Genomic DNA, 20,784 nt, shown 5'->3' with positions numbered 1-20,784 from the left:
ACAAGAGGCCAAAACAGACCAACTCGATGCTTAGATTAATCTCCTTATCTCAGCAGGCAGAGCTCAAGGCCACAGACACTGGTTATCTGGTTACTCTGTACTTACCCTTAATGTTTTTAAGTATCTGTTTCTTCCATAGCTCAGGCAAACCTCCTTCATCTGTACTGTCAAACCCTTCTCAGATGTCCCAGACTTTCTCTTGAATACCTCTACTTTGTGCATTGCTGAGATCTCTATGTATGAATAGCTCTTTTTTTTTTTCTAATCCCACTACTTCTCCTGGGGGATTTTTTCAGTGAATCCACAAGCCAGATTTTGTGACATAACACAGTAGCAGGGCTACCAGCTTTTTGCCTCTATCTCCAATCCCTAATCCTCTTGTTTTGGTTTGGTTTTTTTGGTTTTTTTTTCAAAAAAAGGAAAAAGGGGGACTTTATTTAAATGTTAAGACTTTAGCACTCAAAACTGGACTCTCCCAGGCCACTGTTGATGGAGATGGTGTTTCTACTAACTGAATGCTTCTAATAAACAGTTCTGAAAAATGCAGTGTTGGGTTTAGGAAGGCCCTGCACATGAGCAGCAGGATAATTTCCTTCTGCAGGACACCGAACTACAGATCAACAGTCAGTGGGGTCCTTCAAAAATCCAAAAATGTCCTAATATGCTGCTCTTTCCTGGAGCTAAAGAAGTTCCATTAAGGGCAGAAAAACCCATTCCTACCTGCTCATGTGTGAACGTTTTTTCTACACTGTGAATGCCAAGGTATTTCCCTCCTTCCAGTGGAAGTAAAATGACCTTGATGACACTTCCAGTGTCAAGAAAAGCACATGCTCAGGTGATCAAAACCATAGAATCATTGAATGCTTTGGGTTGGAAGGGACCTTAATGTCCATCTCATTCCACTCCCTGCCATGGGCAGGGACACCTTCCACTATCCCAGGTTGCTCCAAGCCCTGTCCAACCTGGCCTTGAACACTTCCAGAGATGGGGCAGCCACAGCTTCTCTGGGCAACCTGTGCCAGGGCCTCACCACCCTCATAGTACAGAATTTCTTCCTAATATCTACTCTAAATCTACTTTCCCTCAGTTTGAAGCCATTCCCCTTTGTCCTGTCACTGCAGGACCCAATGATCAACTCTCAGCACTATCCCCCACTCCAGTGAAGCCTCGTAGCTCATGCCACATGTCAGTTACCAGCTTTAGCTTGTATCAAAACACCTCCACAGACGAGGCTCTGACACCAGAATCAGTAGCATCAAACAACAGAATGATCCCATTAATTCTGGCAATGGCTGCAAATAAAGACACCAGGTCAGGTGGAAAAAAGTTTCTTCTTTCACAAGCTCACCTTTAGCTTTTGCTGAGGTGTGCACCGAGCTTTTCTTTCCTGATCAAACTTGCTGCATAGGGAATCTGGAATGACACAGAAACAAAGACTCTGCTTTAACCCAGGGTTTGGCTAACGTAATATCCAAGCTGGAGACTCCTGCAAATGAAAGGGTTTATTTGCCTTCCTGGAAACAGTGAGGAATTTTAGGAAACAATGCCTTAAATTAAAAGTTTGAAGTCTTTAGGAAACTAAAAAATGGACTGAATTAAAACAACAGATAGATCTTAAAATTCAATGTAAAAGATGTCTTCTGATGCTTTCTTTCTATCAGTTGCTGACAGAGAGTAAAGCCACCTGAGAGATCACAAAAAATCAGCTGTCTGTGACAGAGCAGGCAATGCACCCTGATCCCTGCACAGCCAAGATACAGCAGGTTGGGAGTATGAGACTTCATGTATTTATATCACCATAATTAGGAAGTTCATAATAGTTATCTCTGACTTGCACCAATCTGAGGGGAAGCCACTGAAGTGGAACAAATAATTAAAGAAAAACAGAGAACATAGGCATACTAGGGAACATAGTTATATTTAGAAACAAAGTGGGATGATGTGCTCACTGGCCACCGGGAATACAGCGCGGGGCTGCTCTTCTCCAATGCCTTGCCTTTAGAATGCAACAAAACTAATTTGCTCTGAGATTTCTTCATAGCTGGGAATCCAAGTGACTACAAATTCTTCGATGATGTCTTTTGGAAGGACCTTTGGAGGAATTCAGGCTGGGATAAAAAAAAAAAAATCAGTGTCCCTCCGCTCGTAGGTGCTGCTGCACACTGAGGTGACCCGCTTCTGCTGCCAGGATCTCCAGGATACTCTCACAAATAATGTCAAATCTGTTACTGCAAGCTGACAAAAATGTCATCTGAAGTCAGCAATAAGGCCTTAAGCTGCACAAACAGCAGAAGCAACAGAGGCAAATGCACTGAGTTCAAGCAACCTGCCCCACACACCTAAGGACATGGTAGAGCACGTGAATTTTCATCCATATCCACTGATCCCATAAGTTCTTGAACATCCCTGCTTTTGATTTTAAATGCATTATGCCCACAGTGTGTGAGGATGCTTGTGTGAATCGTGCTCAGCATGTGTCTGGGTTGGTGTAAAACACTGTGTCTGCAATGGCAGTGAGAGACACATCCATCTCTGACTACCTCAATAAGGAAAAGAGCAGGGAAGGATCAGGATGAGGGGAAAGAACAGAGCATCTGCAGCTCAAGAACTAACCCTTTCATTTCTCAGGGAAGGAGGTCAATCTGATTGAAAGCAGCAGCACAAGGAAGCAGGAGTGTCTGTGGCTGAATGAAAGCAAAAGCCTTTCCTGGGGGGCACACTGCTTCCTCCACCACGCAGCCCTGGAAAAAGGGGAATGTGTGTGCACAAGCCACTGATGGCTGGAAAAGACTAAGGACCCAGGTGTTTTGGCTGACTACTCTTATAGCCCCTAACCCTGGCAGAAGCTAAAAGCTATCAGGAAGCTTGCAGCCAGATCGCCCCAAAAAACCAGAGCTCTCCCCTCCACTAACAGAGCTGCCTCCCCGCGCTTGTAAAGGCCAGAAAGCTCCTCCCCAGACTGCAGCAGGGAGGACAGTGCAAAGAAGCTGTTTACCAGATCACCCACGGCCACGGTTTAGATTCAAAAGGGAGCCACAGGCAAAAAAAACCCCCAGCACATTCCAGTTGGGACCTGTGATGCCTCACCCGCTGCTTTCTGCCTCTCTCCCACTCACCACAGCCAACAGGCAACTTGGGTTTGCATGGCCTCCAGTTATGTAGGACATCTCCCAGGCTGAACTGACCTAGATAATACAACGGGGTACATTCTGTCAGAAATTAACTGTTCTTAATCCACTTCTCCGCTATATTTGGCGCATCGGCGCCTTTTTAGTGTGCGTTGGTTTATCCGCTCTCCTGGTAATAAATGTCACTGGGAGAGGTGGGTGTTCAACAGGGAAATGACTACTTTCTTCATGAGTTAAATCACCTACAGTGTCATCTTCTACTTTTGTCATTGTAAGAGCATTTGGCAGCTCTTGGTGCTGCAGTGGAATGGTATTTACACCCCTTCAGTGCGTACAGGGTGACTGTTGTGATGAAGATGGGATCAGCACTCAAATGGGCATGGAGATCCAATGGGTGGCCCTTAACAAAGGGGTCTACAGCAATAACAAAACTGCAGGCAGTTTGGATTCAAGCAGCAAGAAATCATTTTCTTATGACTAAGCTCACATTAACAGGAAATATGACACAAAGAGGGCAGATCTGAAGAGCAACCCCAAGGGAACTACAATATGGACGCTGGGTCCTTCTTCCTTCAGGCCAACTCCAGTCTAGCCCTGGGTACTGGTCACCTGTTAGGAGGTAGAGCACAATCCTACGTGCATTCCTTGAACACATCCTCATTTGTTTCACCTGGAAGGAATCCAGACCCAAGCTCTGGGTATGCTCCACAACACGAAGCAAAAGCGCAGGAAATTGGGTGGGATTGGGGATTGATTCATTTCTAAAGTGCAGGTCTGATCCCTGCTACAGACACTTGGACACCAAAGGAGCTTTGGCACACCATCCTCTTTCAGGGCCGTCACCTTTTCAGCCCACCTCTAGTGGGGTACACAAAGGCACATCACCCTGACTTCTGCTGCTTAGAAAAAAGATTTTGCACCCAGGCAATAGCAGAGGATGTGCTTGTGGTTCTCTGTACATCCACATCCCTTTTTGATCAGACTTTCTGCAGATTCTAAGGGAAATTCCTTTCCCTTGCTTCTATTTTTAATATCTCTGCAAGGCGTTCCTTTTCTCTAACATTTGAATTTACGGGAGAAGGAGGCCCAGCTCTGTCCTACCAAGGCATACACAGATGTATTGTCAAGATAAAAGTTTTGCTCACTTGTCTTAAAAAAAAAAAAAAAAAAAAAAAAATAATCAACAGTAGCAAATAGAATAGAATTCTGGTGAAAACAGCACTTGTCAGCTCACTTTTGTGTGCCCATTCAGGGATGTGTATTCTACCTTCAGCATCAAAAGGACTTTTCCCAATTCATAACACTAAACCTGGAGAGAACTCCAGCAAAAATCAAATGAGGATAACAGAACATACAGAAACAGACCAGCAGTATCACCCCACCTGCTAGAGCACAGAAGAAAAAGTTAATTAGAATTTCTGGTTTGGGAGGGCAAGGTGATGAAATCTCCCTTGGAGTCTGCAGGACACATGGTTCCAGAAATGCTCTCTTACCTGTCATTATATGTGTGTGCCTGTGAACAGGCACTGGAGCACAACATGCAGCTCAAGAAATCCAGGAGCCGTTCTGCTGAACAACTGTTTGCCTCTGACACTCTTGTCAAGGTCAGCCATTCCAGCTGGACCACTTCAAGGAGAGGACAAAAAGCAGAAATGCCCATAAACCACTGCAATTTCATATTTCCTCTTCTTGAAACTGGAGTGACAACTGTGCAGAGACTGAGGCCTCCACACACAAAAATAGGGATACTCCTTGTTTGTTTAATGAATAAATTAGTTGTACAAAGCACCAGCTTTCCATGTACAACCTAAAAGAAGAATGAAACCTTCTGGTGGTTTGGTTTTTTTTTTTTTTTTAATTACAGTGGCACCCAGAGGAACATGATCTCATACCTCTGAAGATTTACCAGTATTACCACATGGTAGATTTTTTTCTTCTTTTAAACATTCTCTGTGATTCTTTAAAGATGGTGCAGAAATGAGTTTTGCAGGTGGATAGTTCCTGATTTATTTTATTGCCTGACTGTGAAGAACAGAGTTGATTCAACGTAGCACTTAGAGCAGAAAGCCATAAAACATAGAAGGGTTCCAGATGGATCCAGTTCTGAGCTCTGAACATTACTATCAGCCCAGAGTTAGGCTACTAAGGAACAAGTCAGTTAAGAAATTAAAATACCCCAAACAAAACCAAACCAACAGTTCCCATTTTATCTGGAGAGACAAAGGACTGCCTGAGTATTTCACATTTTTCTAGCAAATCTCAAAAAACTGCCATCTTTTACCCTTACATAAAATTAATGGGATTGGTCACTACCTGAAGTTCTAAACCACAGCGGGTGATGAACTGAGCTTTTCCTGATGGACAGGTCACCACTGAGGTCAGCACTCCCTGGGAACCCAGAAACTACTTGTAAGGGACCTCTGATAGGAAATTAGGAAACGCTACTCTGTTTTCAGGAGACATAAATTTGCTCCTTTGTGTTCTGCTTCTCTGTGGCAACGTTTGAGAGGGGTTCACGAAAACATTAAAGGATAAAAATCATCACGCTGGGAATGCTGCTTCTGATCTTTTTCTCTCACCAGGCAGCTTGGAAGAAAGTTCATGCCTTTAAAATTTGATCCACTAACACAGTTGCTCAGAACACAGTATCAGAGAGATACAGAGTCTCAAGTGAGGAGCTGATTCAATACTTTCTTAAGGTGCTGCACTGTCCTGGCAGATGAATTCTGGTAAACACTGGACAGAAACTGACAACTCTAAAGGCAGGTGAGGCTCTTCTAAGGCCATACCACGTGTGTCATGAGAGAATTTACCTGAGAATTTACCTGCCTGGAATTTGCAGCAATTCCTTCTCTCTGGCCCTTTTTGTACAGCTTAGTGACAACAGCCAGATGATCCACCAGATCACAGAACCTTTTAGGCTGAAAAGCCCTCTACGATCATCGAGTCCAACCATTCCCCCAGCACTGCCAAGGCCACCACTAACCCTTGTCCCCAGCTGCCACTTCCACAGGGCTTTTAAATCCCTCCAGGGATGGAGACCCCACCACTGCCCTGGGCTGCTTGGGCCAGGGCTTGACAACACTTTCAGTGAAGAAATTTTCCCTAATATCCATTCTAAACCTCCCCTGGCACAACAGGATTCATATGCAAACCCCATATTTTATATATGGCCTCCGAGTGCCTGCACTGTGCTCAGCCAATCTGGGAGACTGCACTTTGAAAGAGGAGGCAAAGAAAAATTAATTCAGTGATCTGAGATCCATCTTCCAGTCAAATATGAGTAGAAATCAGTTGTTCCCTGGCACTTGGCTGAGAGCTTGGCACAAACAGGTTGCAAAACTTTCTGGCAGCTGCTCCAGACCCTCTGATCAAACTCTTTTCTCTGAAACACAGGGAGTTCCACCTCCACATCAGGAAGAAATTCTTCACTATGAGGGTGACTGAGCACTGGAACAACCTTCCCAGACACGTTGTGGAGTCTTCCTCACTGGAGATATTCAAAAGCTGCCTGGAAATGCTCTTTTACCTGTTATTATAAGTGTGTGTGCCTGTGAACAAGAACAATTCTGAGTAACGTGCCCTGGGGGGATCCTGCTTGAGCAGGGAGGTCGGACTAGACGACCTCCAGTCATCCAGATCCCTTCTAACCTGAACCATTTTGTGATTCTCAGCAGAACTGGTGGCCACACAACGTCCTGCTGCCCCAGCACCCTGCCAAGCCAGGCTGTGCCCAAAGAACTCAACACCCACCACTGAACACAGAACAGGGCAGGACCCACCCCGTTTTCCCAGTGATCAGAGCCTTGCTTCCAACTTTCAGGAAGACACAAAATATTATTATTATTCTTTAACCCCGGAGAGGGGAAGGGCACTAAAATCACCCCCCGCTGATTAAGCCCTGCTTATTTAAGCGAGGCTTTTGACGAGGAACGGAGAGGCCGGGCGGCCGGCGGGTGCAGTGTCGGGCGGGGGGCGGCAGAGGGCGCCCGGCCGCTCCGATCCATCCCCGCGGCCGCAGCTCCGCGACGGATTTCCCAAAAAAAAAAAAAAAAAGGGAGAAAAAAAGCATCGCCGGCCACTGCTCAGCACCGGGCACGGGGCACCACCTTCACCCAGTGCTTTCCGTGCAACACTCAGGCTACAGCGGGAGCTGGCGCTGGAAAGCTGTCAGATGCGACCGTATTTGCTTAATTTTTTTTCCCCTGCCTCTTGTATTCCAGACATTTTTGACACAGTAAACACGCCAAAGATGGTTTAGGCAGCTTGAGGGGTTACAGTTCAGGGGGAGTGAAACCATCGTTCCGGCAAAACCTGCCTCTGGTGATCACTGTTACCAGGGATCAGGGAATCACAGAATTGTTTAGGTTGGAAAAGCCCTACAAGGTCATCAAGTCCAACCATTCCCCAGCACTGCCAAGGCCACCACTAACCCATGGCCCCAAGTGCCACATCCACACAGCTGTTAAATCCCTCCAGGGATATTCAGGAAGGACTAATTTAAGTTGTATAATCCTTCAGCAGTGAGAAGAGCCAAAAAAACCCCCCTGACTCTGGGCATTTACATTTTTTGTAAAATAATATTTAAAAAGCAATTAAGCCAAGTTCTGTGGCTAATTATACCAGTAAATTTGGGAGTTCAATACTGCAAAGGTATACATCTGTGAAGGTCTAAGTAAAATTAGGATTTAAGTATGCATTAAATACTTCTGCTTTTCTCTTTGCACTTCTATGTTAACAAGAAAATTAGGCTAAAGCTCTGTTAAAGCAACAGTACAGCATCTCAGGTACAAAAGAAAACAACCTGCCGCTGGTTTAAAAAAAATAACAACAATTAAAAAAAAAATAAATCAAAAGTAGCCATGCTTCTCATGTATTCTGCACCAAGAGCTTTAATTCATCCATGCCATAACCCAAGAAGGCCAAAGTAGTTCTATCGTTACCACATTCAGTTCATTAATCTTAATTCTAGACATAAACATACAAGACATATTCACATGAATGAACTAAAGTAACTGCAGGGATTATCACCTCAAAAATGCTGACTCCATCTCAGTTATCAACCAAGACATCAGCTGAAGATTTCTTTACCAGTTTTAAACAGACACACTTGTTATTTGCAGCAGTCTCTCACTTCTGCATACGGAAATATCCTTTTATCTGTCTCAGTGTCACAACCTGCCTCACAAATACGAGCATAAGGACTTACTGATGACTTGACAACATTTCTATTAGTAATAATTAAACTCAGGCAGCGACAGTGAGGGAAGAGGTCCTGAATTGCTGGGGCAGTGCATTAAATGTTGAAACTATTCCCTGTAAGTACATTCAGACAGCTCTGTTTAATGATTAAATGACTATTAGTCTTTCCGTAGAGTGCGTCAGTAAGTGGGAAGGGTGTGAATTACATGATCATATTTCTTTTCCTGCCCAAGAAAATCAGAAAAAAACGACCACAGCTGGCTCACTGGAAGTCTGGGATATCCAGTTTCAGAAGCAACTTCACAGTTGGGACACAAAGTGAATGGCAGGGGTGATCCATTCTCTCTTTGGGAAAGGGAGCTTGTTAGCTCCAAGTTCAGCTGACACAAGAGATAAAGGCTGAGGTGGCCCTGTAAACTCTGTGCTTCACAGCAGGAATTGGGTAGGTCACCTGCCTCAAATACAAAGCAGTAGGGGTGCTTTTCATCTTCTGTGACAATGAAATTCACAGATCAAGCCAAACTCCCTGCCTGGCATCGACAGACAAAGAGGGACGTGGTAAGAGTTGGACACATTAAAGGAAAAGAGTGGAGACCAGCATCAAAAAAAAAAAAAATATCCAGAGATGTTGTGGACTTGAGTTTCCTCCATTACCAACCTCTTTCAAACACCCTCCATCTCTCATTGAAATCTCTGAAGTCAGCAGGAACAGGGCGCGTGAATGTTCGGCAGCCCTAAAAATAAGGCCAGTCCTAAATGCATCCAAACGCCGGCACACAGGTTTGACAATCCTGGCCTTCAGCTTTGTTTTTATGTCCTAACCCATCAATTAGAAAATGACAGTACCAGGAGGCTGGACGATGCCTTCTCTGCACCATGGCCCACGACGAGCAGAAGGAAAATTTAAGGTGCTGGAGCACGGGGTTGATTCGGGGAAGTGGGGATATTTGGCAAAGCTGCCTCAACACAAAGGGCTGTTAAATAATGTCAGACTGATGGTGGAGAAAGCATTAGCAAAGTAAGTATTAGCTGACAGCCTCCTGTTTGTTACCATGCCCTGCTCTTAAAACCACTAATCAGTGTTTGAGCATGAAACATCTTCCCATGCTCCAGCCGCCTTCCTTGCACTGGATTAAGCATGTCAAGTTTTCAAAACAGCACAGTTGTATGTGATGATCTAGAGTTGCACTAACACACAGGCAAAATCCCTCTTGATTTTAAAATAACAAGCAAGAGACCCAACAGTAAAGTGTGCCTGCACTGAACTGTGTTTTGGCAACTCGATCCTTTACTGCTGAGTTAAGCACTTCTTCTAGTGTCTGAAACGTGAAAAAGACACATCCTAAGGTTTATTTGCTGGTAAGAAGCTGGGCTCACACAGATTCCCTACCGAGGGCTGAAATGCACCCCTTGGCAGCTCATACGAGGTAGAAACATTTAACTGTTTGCTGATTCAACGCTCCCATTCCTCCCTGCTGAAGCACCTCTCGGTGTCTGAGTCAACACATTTCATTTAGTTGAAACATGAAGACCCATCTGGTTACTGTATGAAAGTAAATCTCCAGGTAATTAGTCTCTAAACCAGCTGAGAACTGCACACTTAGGTCTTGCTAACTACAAGGTAATAGGAGCTCGGTGACAGTGCATCTGCATGGCTCACAAAGGAAAAGTTCGAGGTGTGCATTTAAAGAACATAAAGCAGCAGCTCATAGCATTTTCAGTGGAGAAGGCAAACTTACAATTTGTAGCTGCTGTACCATTTCTTCTCTGTACGCCAGTTCCCGCTTCATCTGATCTTGAAAATTATCTGTGTGAGGGGGGACAAAAAAAAGTAGATGCAATAATTAAAACAGAGACCACACAGCAGAATTCATATAAATCAAATCATATAAAACCCAGTCACCACTGAGGAACTGAAGCACTACACAAAGCCTTTCAGACAATTAAAATGCGTGCCTAAAAAAACCTTATGTATTAGAAGACACTACAGACAACAGAAAAACTGTGAAAAAAATCAGATTTGGCTACTTCCCCAATCAGCAGATCTAGGCTGCTAAGTTTCTGTTCCTATCATTTATTCCCAGTTATTTTTCTTGATGGGCGAGACTCTGCAGTCATTACTCAAACTTCCACCAACACTGAAGAGAGGAGCAAAAACTGCTCTGCTTTGCTTTGGCATAAATCTGTTGGACGTCAACAGCGATGTCCAACATGTGAGAGGAGAAAGCGTTCAAGGATGCAGGGTTTGATTTGTAGTGTGTAACACTGTGCTGATGGCTTTGAATAAAACTCAGACTAAAGCTCTAGAAACAGTGACGTGGAACTCAGAAGGGAAAAAGTCTTTGAAAGAAAAGAGCCTGAACAGCTGGACTATAGCACAGTCCTGCCTTCCTGCTCCAGTAGATCCTCTTTCCCTTATCTTCCTCCTAAGTAACCATTTCAGACAAAATTTCATTCGGTAGAAGATTAACTGCTGGTCTGTGTTCCATAACATTGCTGTTGGAGGGTGGGAAAAAGAAAAACATAAACAAAACTATTGACAAGAACCAAGTAACTTGAAGAGCTGCCTTGGTGGATATCTGGGTGCAGTGATGGACTGTTAAATGGAAGGGGAAAGAAAACCCATTCCAACCAGTATCATTTCAACCTGGGAAACAAGCTTGTCCTGGAGCACGGAACCAGTGAGGTGAATGCCATTGGAAAACATCATGGAGAGCCCGGAGAAGGGAACTGCAAGGCCAAGGCAGCTAAAATGGTTTATTTACAGGTAACCAATTAAAAGAGTTACACAGTCATGCTGTCTGCTGGGACACTAGCCTGGGGGTCAGGAAGCCTTGGCTCTCCTGGACTCCATGTGTATCTCTATGTCTCCTTTCACTACAAGCAAAGCAGGAGTAACAGCCCTGCTTCACCTGCCGAGTGGGTTGGGAGGATTAATGGATTAAAGGACTGGGATGCTTTGATAGCACAGCAGTGTGAGTGGCAGAACTGCCTAAATTGCAATGGAAAGATCTGGGCCCAGGTGAGACTGTGCAGCTCCTATAAATAACCTGTGCTGCTGCAACGCTGGGAACTCACCCGCTCCCAAACTGGCCGTGCAGCCTCTGCACCACTTCCCAACCCCAAAAAACAGGAGCAGGAAGGCAGGAGAGCAGCCGTGGCACGACTCAGTGGAGGGGAAGGATGTCCCTCACCTGCAGGGAAAAGGGGATTTGTCGCCATCAAGAGCGGGCATAGCAAGGCTGGAAGAAAGTACAAGCGAAAGTACAAGTCCTCCTCTTTCACACATGAATTTTGCCCTCTCTGAATTATGAGTCAAGTTGCTATTTAAAAGGCAAGGAGGCAGGAAAAGAGCACTGAAACAAAGAAAGAGAAATTTTGGCGGGCCGAAACCATCAGGAGTCCAGCACTGTCACACAGAAAGGGACATGATAACATCCAAATGCAGTTCTTTGTATTTCAAGTAAATTCCCACAGAACTTTTCAGCTTATTCCCTCTACTACTCCAACTTGATAATAAAAATAAGCCAACAGAAATAAAGCAGGTTTACAATTCCTCTTTTCCTACCCCCAGAAAAGTCATGCTGTATAAAAAGGTGATTCCCTCCTGCCCTGGTCACTGAAGGCTGATATATCAGTGCTAATTCCTATTGAGGTCCTCCAGCTTCACTCTGAGCAGGCTTTAAGGAGAAATTTTCCATCTTTCCTCAACACTTTCCTCCTGACTGCCTCTTTACGGGCTCATCACCTCTCAGAACAACTAGCTCAGAAATCTTTCTCAGTCCTGCACAGCAAATGTCCAAGCTCACAGTGGAAATGGGTGTTAATGGCAGGGATAGTGTTGTTTGTTGTTTTTTTTTTTTCCGGCAGCATTAATCCGACTCCGAATGCTTACAGACAAAGCCATAAGCAATACCCCAGAGAAAAGATATGAATATTTAAATAGCTTTCTTAACACAAAATTAAATACTTTAAGTACCCAGACTACTTCTCCACCATTTTATTGCCACGGTTGTTAAATGCAGACGGACAAAACACGGAGCAGCCGACACCAGCGGCACAAACCAGCGGAGGGTTCCAGGACAACCTGTCACCAGGCACAGGTGCTTGTATTGCTATCAGGACAGCAAACACTCCGATTTTCTACAAGTGATCTGATCTTTGGGTTTTTTTATTATTTTCTTCAGGTGATCTCTGCTTTGAGAGATCTTACGGAAAACCTCACCTGCGGCTTTCAAGTACAACAGCAATATGAAACATACAGGTGCAAGCAGCAGAAGACAAGGTCTGCCACAGTCCATGTTTCAACCAGGTACGAGAAGCCACAGAGAAGCTTGGAGCATAGCACTGCTACAAGAGCTTGCAAGTGAGCTCAGTTCTCATTTAAGAGTGATTTCCATGAGGAGAACTCGGAAACCAAACACCACTTACACACAAGAATGCACAGCCCTGCTGTGGATAGTGGTTTATGACTATTAACGTGTAATACCCTGAATGTGCTCTGTTCCAAGTGCAAGACCCAACAAAAGGTGACTTTGGAGTTAACTCCAGGTAACCCGACAGAAGCACTTTCTAGAGAGACACAGTAGTACCTTTCACATCTCATGTGTTCCCTCCCTGCTGAAACAGGGATGAGTTTTCCCCTATTTAAAAAAACACCACGAAGAAGACTTGAAATTCAAAGGCTTCTTATGCATCTGAACAGTTCAAAGCACAGGGAGATCCACCACCAACCATCGGAGTGAGAATTACCCTGGCAGTGTGTTCCTGTCCCTGGCGGCTTTAGGGATGGGGCAGAATTCCAGTCTCCATGACTGCTCACCCCGGTGCTGCACGGAGCCAGACTGGGATATAAAAACCTGTAACCTGCCTGCTCTTCGCTCCCTCCTGCAGCCTCAGGTATTTCCAAGCCATGATAAATCCATCAATACAATTTTAATTTTACCTCAACTTCCATTTAGCTGGATCTCCAAACACTTCTCTCCCTAGCTCCTCCTTACCCAAGACCACCAGAGGCAGTTTCTAATTTGGGAAACCTGGCAAAGTAGTTTCTAATACTTGATCTAAAGCAACAGCCCTGTTCAGCATCAAGAGCCTGGAACAGAACCCCTCTCTTTTGCTAGAACACATACTGCTGTAGAGGGCAAACCACCCTTATCATGGATTTACACTAATTTGCTTTACAAAGACCATTTTTCTTGTTCTATTATATGTGGAGGAGGGGCGGGTTTTTTTGGTAAATCTAAATCTGTAAATAGGTTTTACGGTCACTTGTAGGTATTGTTTATAGCACATTATCTGTTTTCTATTTTAATCCTGAAGAAAATTGACCACTACTTTGTGGTGCGTTGAAACCACATATTTTTCAAGCCAGCATACAGCAGTCACCACTTCCTTGGTCGGCCGTACGTGTTCTTTTCTTTTATTTGAATTGTATTTCATGTGGTTTAATTGCAGTGTTTATTTACATGGGCAATGACAGAGCATTAATTTTACTGCAGAAGAACAAAAGGATAAATAAGAGACCTGAATGGCAAAACTCCAAGGTGCCACTTCGCCAATACCACACAGCAGTGTTTTGATCTACACAAATTATTTGAAAATTACCTCACTCCCAAACCCAAGTAATGACTGTATTTATTCTGAGGGATGGAGGTTATACTCCTTTCATTATTATCTGTATCACGTCAGGCGACTCTTCTTTATTTATGGAGCTGTCTACATATTTCAATATTTGGGCTGAAGACAGAGTCATTCCCAGAGTCTTTGCACTTCCTTGCTTCCCTGAACTTGCCTATCTGATGCTATAGGAAGGGGAAAAACATAGTTTCTTTAAACTTTAAACACATGAACCCTGCTAGGCGTCCATTTAGTTTCATTTAACATGTGCTCAGTGCATTCTGTCACCCCGGGATAGCAGCACCGCGCTCATCAGCTGCAGTGCAAGGGCCATCTCCAATAGCCCATCTCAGGGGGAACAATCTAAACAGGCATCTCTAGTGCTTAAACACAGGCCAAATGAATTCTCCAGCATCAGCCAGAACCACCTGAAAATGGCTACGAAGCACCTTGTCTTCAAAAGCCCCTAAGATGCTGGTTAAGACCAGTATCACTGTACCCTGAGAGACCCCAGACATGTTTCTCCTTCCTGTATTCAGTGTTACCAAAACCAGTAAAATATACACCAGAACAGACATCCAGCTTTGTATCTTCCCTACAAAAGACCTGCCTGGGCAGCCTGCAAAACCACACCAGAAGTGCCACCGTAGAATCATGGAGTGGTTTGTGCTGGAAGGGACCTTAAAGCCCATCTAATTCCAACCCCTTGCCATGGGCGGGGACACTTTCCACCAGACCGGGTTGCTCCGAGCCCCGTCCAACCTGCCTCAGCAGAGCTAAGCCAAAGATCCTGGCAACACAACTGAGAACGTAACTCTCCCATTTTATCAACCTGGCAACAACCAACCACCCACACACAACACGAAAACCACAGAGATGTGTCTTACTGAAGACTGGGAAAGACGCGTTTCCTTTCAACACCTGGAATTCCTGTTCCAGTCTCCTTCGTAAGTCGATCTGCTCAAACAAAACCTTCTGGAGCTCCTCTAACAAAGAGAAAAGAAAAGTGGGTTTGATAGTCTGTGTAAATAATTCTTGAAGGAACAGTTGCAGAGCAATTCATTACTATAAGACAAAATATTTTAGCGCTTATTAGGAAAAAAAAAAGTGTTGCATAGACCTACAATAGATTTTGTGCAGAAAGCCATGAATATAAATCAATGTAATATATTATTTTAAAGTATTATATTACAGTGTCATGTATTGATTGATATATATGCATTAATCTCAATTATATCCACCCAAAGGTCCATATATTATTCATATGTTACTTGACAAGCTTAAAATATGGTGCAGAACAAAAGTGCTCCCTATTACCCTCATATTCTATTAAAACAAAGAGCAGTTTTATAATGTAAGAGGCCCTTATTTATTTTACCTTTCCCCATGTTTTCCACATCCTTCTTCAGCGAATGAGGTGAATTGGTTTCTTGTGTGTGTTCTCCTTAAAAAAAAAACAAAGAAAGAAAAGAAGTTATTGATTTACTGATAGTGCCTTTTTTTTTTTTGTCAGTATTGTCCTTACTATGCAGCCGCTTCAGAGAATCTGGAGTAAAAAAAAAAGGGGGGGGGGAGAAAACACAAAGAAAGAGTAAGATTGAGCTTTATCTACATTATCTCTGTGTGCATAGCACAAATATTTTGCAAACTCATGCCTTCTTCTCCTTTACTGAAGTATCTGCCTACAGCACAGGCTCTTGCAGACAGTATCTCCTCAGTATCCAGGACAGCTCTTCTTGCCAAACGGATCCCTTCTTTCCCTCTAACCCCTCTTGAAGATGCTCTTATCAGAGAACAACCAGGAGCAAGCTGAGAAAGGGAACAGCCTTCTCCACAGCCTCATCTCTCCTCCTCGCCACGGGAAGCCTGAGCTGTCCATCTGGGCAGGACCCTGCTCCAAAATCCACAGGCAAAATCCCTTTCTTTGCACCTGCCTTTTTGCCTTCGTCAGCTCTTCAGCTTTATCATCTCCCAGAGCTCCGTGGCACGGGCGTGTTGTAACTGGATATAATTTATATCCAGCTGAGATAAAATTGACATTAGTGGTATTTGCATCTAAAAGATACAGCTCTGAGGTCAACCAATTCAGGGACTTCAGTCTTAGGTTGCTCAAGTTAACTTTTGACCGTATTATAGCACAGAATTTTCTGGATAAGAGAATTTGACTGTTTCCAGACACATGCACCCTACTTCCTTCAGCTTTTTTCCTTTACAAATTAAATTTAAAAAAAAAAAAAATCTTCACCTGCCGTTGAGTTCACCTGGATGACAGTATGACTTAAAAATCGAACCTTCTGACAAAAGGTGTTATTTTCATTATCCTCTGGAACTGTGAAATTTTCCTCTGATTTCTATGAATTGGCTTTTGAACAAAAAGCCTTGAAAAACTGTTTTTAAAAGAAAAAATACCACTTTAGCTGAAATTGATGGGAGATTTTCTGTTATTTACAGCTGAAATAGAAACGGACTCTTGATAATTAGGAGAATATTTGGTAAATAACCAATTATTGAAGTAATTGGATTAATTCTTGTTTTAGTCCAGCCAGTAAATACACATCATTAACTCTACTGATAAGTAATCACAAGAGACATTTATATAAAGCTACTCATGTGTTTATGTATTTGGAAGAGAGAATCATGGAGAAAACATCTTGGTTTTTTGTTGTTTTGTTTGTTTGGCTTTTTTAAATAAAAATCCATAGCACTGAATAGGTCACCACACAACAGACAACAGTCACTTTAAAAATAATTGTGTCATCACAGTGGGCTAATTTTAAAGTTGAATTGGAAAGTCCTGTTACATATGCAGTCAGAAATCTTTCTGCAAAACATTTATTTCTGTTTTTAAAAATTGATGCAATCTTATATCCAGTAAACCTTGAAGTCTTACTATAATGAAACCTGTCCAATAGCTATGCATTTTATCATTTGCTTTCTCTTCATTCCTTAAAAAAAAGCCCAAAAGCAACCACTCATTCAGGCACATACATTTACACAACTGGTATCTGGTGCCAACAATTCCATTTTAAAAACCTGTTTATGTAACACAGTGATCAAAAAAAAATATTTTTTTTAATTTTTTCTTTTTTTTATAAAAAAGAAGTATTTTCTACAGTTGTCTCACTGCAGTAAAAGAAATAGCAAGCTTAAAAATATATCGCTTTTTGGGCAGTGGTTTGAGGAGCTTCCACAATGCAAAAGGGTCTTTTTTTTTTTTTTTTAGCTAACATAATTCTGTTTTAAACTGGATTGATAACCAAAAAAATATGTTATTAAATAAATTAGGGTACGCTACCATCAAAAGGGAGGAATTTAAGTTTAGGAAGGATATTTATTGAATTATAAATACCAGTAGGTTTCCAATCCATTTCTTTCACCGAGGCATTCTTTTCTGAAAGTTTTATGTGCGATTTTGAGGGATAACAGGCTCACAGACAGGAGGTAACTGGATTTTTCAAGGGGGAGGAAGAAAAAGGGGAAGACACTAGAGTATGGTGACAACATAGCTCCTTCCCACTGGCTCGTTTGAGCTTTCAGGGCCATATGATTTCAGGCTGCTGACTCGCTGAGACAGAAAAAGCTGCATCAAAATGAAAATAAGGGCATGTAGCATGAAGAACAACTTCTCTAGCATCTGCAGCCTCCCTACTAAGCTGACAAAAAGGCTTATTAGAAAATCCTCCATCCTTACTCCTGAAATAAGTAAAGGATGGGACTGGAAACATGAAGGTATTTAAAGGTAAAACTCAGTATAAATGGTTTTGCAGAATAACGGCATTTTTAAACTGCTTTCGGATGTTAAAAAAATAGTCTCAACATTGTTATTGTTAATGGCAGTAATAATCAGATGGGTTTCACCTTTCCAGTCCCCCTGAAAATGATAATCAGGAGCCTGCTCTTCTCCGTTTTTCCGTACTTCCCAGAGGCCTCATCATGCCTTGTGTGCTGCTCTACCTTAATTGAAAGGGAGGAGGTATTGAATATTTAACCAGCTTCCTTTCTCTTAAATGTTAATTAAAAGCTAAATAGGTGTTTAAAAACAAACAAACAGAAAGCCCAAAGAATTTTAATCAGTCTAAGGAAAAAATCACTTCCCCCTCCTAATAGCTCCACCATAACTCTCCTGGGCCTTGTCTACACACAAACTTGTAGCAGGGTTTAGAACAGCACTGAAAGCTGGGCAGCCCCTGGCGTGGACACAAAGGCTTTCTTTAAAAGAGATTTATTTAAGTTTACTAGGAAAAATCAAACTACCTCATCCATCTGCTGGAAAAAGAGATGGAAGTGTTTGCAGCTGGTTTAAGCCGCCCCAGCGAAAGCCTCTGGTGCCTCTGTTCTTCCCGATGAGCTCGGGTGCACAGACACTGTTATTGCTTTCCTAACCTGGGATGTGAGCATCCACCCATGGAGGGGCGGGGGGGGGGGGGGAATACAGCAGAGATGATATCTGTGATTAGACACACCTCAGAATGACTCAAAAATCAGCGCTGTGGCAAACAGAGGTCCCAGTCCGTGCGTCGGCACAACGTCGGCTCTTGTGGTGCCGCCACTTTACGAGCTCAGCGCCCGCTGGGGCAGTGACGTTTTCAATTTTTAACGTTCGGGTTTTCAACATTTCTAAATTTATTCTCCCCAAAAAGAAGTGCGCTTTGACCTCGCTGTACAAAAGCCAAACCAGACGCGGCCAGGTTACCTCTTCGTGCCGTGCCGCCTGTAATAGCGGATATCCGGCAATCCTTCCTCAGGAAGCTCTCGGAGCACTCTTCAAACAGCAGCTAGAAAAATCCCACGCTGTCCCAGACAACTCCGCTGTCTCAATGGGCAGCTGAATTGTCCAGCACAGAGCTCTGATGGTCTGGGAATATCACCCTATCCTCCTGACTCTGCGCCTTGTACCCAGCTGGTGTCCTCTACAATCCTCACTGCATCTGCACTGTCAGATCACATCATCCAAAATCATCCATTTGCCCGTGTCTCCGCATCATCCCTGTTATTCCTGGACAGCAACTGTACATCACAGAGCACACCTTATCTGACAGAAGCTCTTCACCTCACTCCCAATGCTGTTAAGCCCGTGGCATCAATGGTCTATCACAACTTAAACATCCACTTGTACCTGGAAAGCACTGTCTGCAGACATAAAGACCACAGCAGTAAGTTGTTGGTATCTTCTGGATATAAATATATATACATATATATATATATATCCATTTAAAAAATATAGGCAGATGTGAACCAGCAGACTTTCAGAGCTCCAGAGGCTCCCTCAGTATTTGAAATTAATTACTCGCTCTTAAGACAGGCAAGTTCTTGTGTATGTCCTGAAGAAATTCTAACCTTACTGAAAATATTCATGCATCCTGCATATTCATGCTGCTTTTGGGGGGGAATAATCAACAGGATAAACAGGACTTAGCAAAATATGCCTACTTTAGCAAACTCAATATCCATCTTTTAAGTGTTTTCCTGTACTGGGGGCTGATAAACATCCTAAAAAAATCTGCAGTTTCAAATGGTATTTTGCCCCCAAAAAGTGATTTAACTTTAAAACAAACTAGTTCTTTTTTATGCACAGATAAAGCCTCATTTTTAACATCCAAAACATGAACATCTGATTAAAAACCATCTGCACTGAAATACTAACAGAGAGAGGGAAAAAGATTTTCAGGATTTCAAACCAAACATTCAAAAACTTGGGCATGACCAACTTAAAAACATGAAATGTTTTAAAAAGACAAGAAATCAGCTGGCTTTCAGTCTGAACTTTATGCATACATCTGAGACCTATTTCATAATTTTATTCTAGAAGCGCAAGAACTAGTAAATTTCAAATCCTTGGTTTAAATGGAAGGTGATATGCTCACCACCTTCCAGAAGACAAGGTTTTAGAAAAACAGACAAAACACACCTAATATTGTGAAACTTGCAAAAAAATAAAGAAATTCAGCAACTATCCACCCTCTTTTAATAATTCAAAAGAGAGTTCCTGAGCTCTTTAGTAATAACAGATGAGGAATGAGAGAAATAGTAAATAAGGATGCAGTCCTGCAGTCCTACACTCCGTCTGCAGTTTTGTCTGTCGTGCAGATTCACGTACATATATGCAATCTTATCTATTAATATGCAGTGCTGGATCCTACATCTGAAACTTCATCTTGTCTTCTTCCATTTAAACTTTTAACCTCTCTGGGGTTTTTTTGGTTTTTTTGGTTTTTTTGGGTTTTTTTTTTTGCAAACACTTTCCATAATAAGATTCAAAGTCTGGATTCAACTTCTGGATCCAACGCTTTAACACTTGTCCCAGTTAAGGTTATATGTGATAAAAGCTGGGCTGTTTTCAACCCTCCATGAGGTATTGTAAATCTACAGTAATAGCAGTATTTGAAGAGTTATTCTGAAAGTATATTTAAGAGTAAATGAAAGGTATCTGGCTCACCGTTTCTAGCGTGAATTTTCCTGAAAATGCCCGACAAAGCACCTTTTACAGATCAAAAAATAAAATCAGGGAAACCGTAACAAGATTTGAGAAGCTGACTTCCAGCTGACACCCAGTTTTTGGGCTCCCCTTTCACATTAGAGCAGATTAAAAATTAGATTAGTTGGAGAACAGCTTACGGAACTCAACTTCTCTTTAGGAAAAGCGCGGCCTTGCAAAGCTGTGGTGTGCCAGACACACACAGCTCTCCCACCCTCCAACCCCCACTGATGAAGGAGGGCTGGGATGGCAAATCACAATGTTCTCCCCCCCCAGAAAAAATAGACCAGTTACATAAGTTAGTCACAGTTATCTTTCTGAACGGCTGTGGGACTTCGAATAATCTCGAGTTCTTTCCAA

General features: G+C 42.9%; 1 protein-coding gene across 1 annotated transcript in view; it reads right to left on the bottom strand.

The window, feature by feature from the left end:
* The window catches only part of SKOR2 (SKI family transcriptional corepressor 2), a 28,007-nt gene that overhangs the window by 1,583 nt on the left and 5,640 nt on the right, over nt 1-20,784 (bottom strand). Inside the window, exons 5-8 of the mRNA XM_032675937.1 lie at nt 15,328-15,393; nt 14,837-14,935; nt 10,070-10,137; nt 1,349-1,413 (exon numbers count right to left, since the gene is read on the bottom strand). Coding sequence (XP_032531828.1) covers nt 1,351-1,413; nt 10,070-10,137; nt 14,837-14,935; nt 15,328-15,393 — 296 coding nt within the window. The 3' untranslated portion in view covers nt 1,349-1,350. The remainder of the gene's footprint in view (nt 1-1,348; nt 1,414-10,069; nt 10,138-14,836; nt 14,936-15,327; nt 15,394-20,784) is intronic.

Source organism: Chiroxiphia lanceolata, chromosome Z (genome assembly GCF_009829145.1).
Source record: "Chiroxiphia lanceolata isolate bChiLan1 chromosome Z, bChiLan1.pri, whole genome shotgun sequence".
Taxonomy (NCBI): Eukaryota; Metazoa; Chordata; class Aves; order Passeriformes; family Pipridae; genus Chiroxiphia; species Chiroxiphia lanceolata.
The sequence above is the reverse complement of the archived record's forward strand: the minus strand, read 5'-3'. Positions and strand labels throughout refer to the sequence as shown.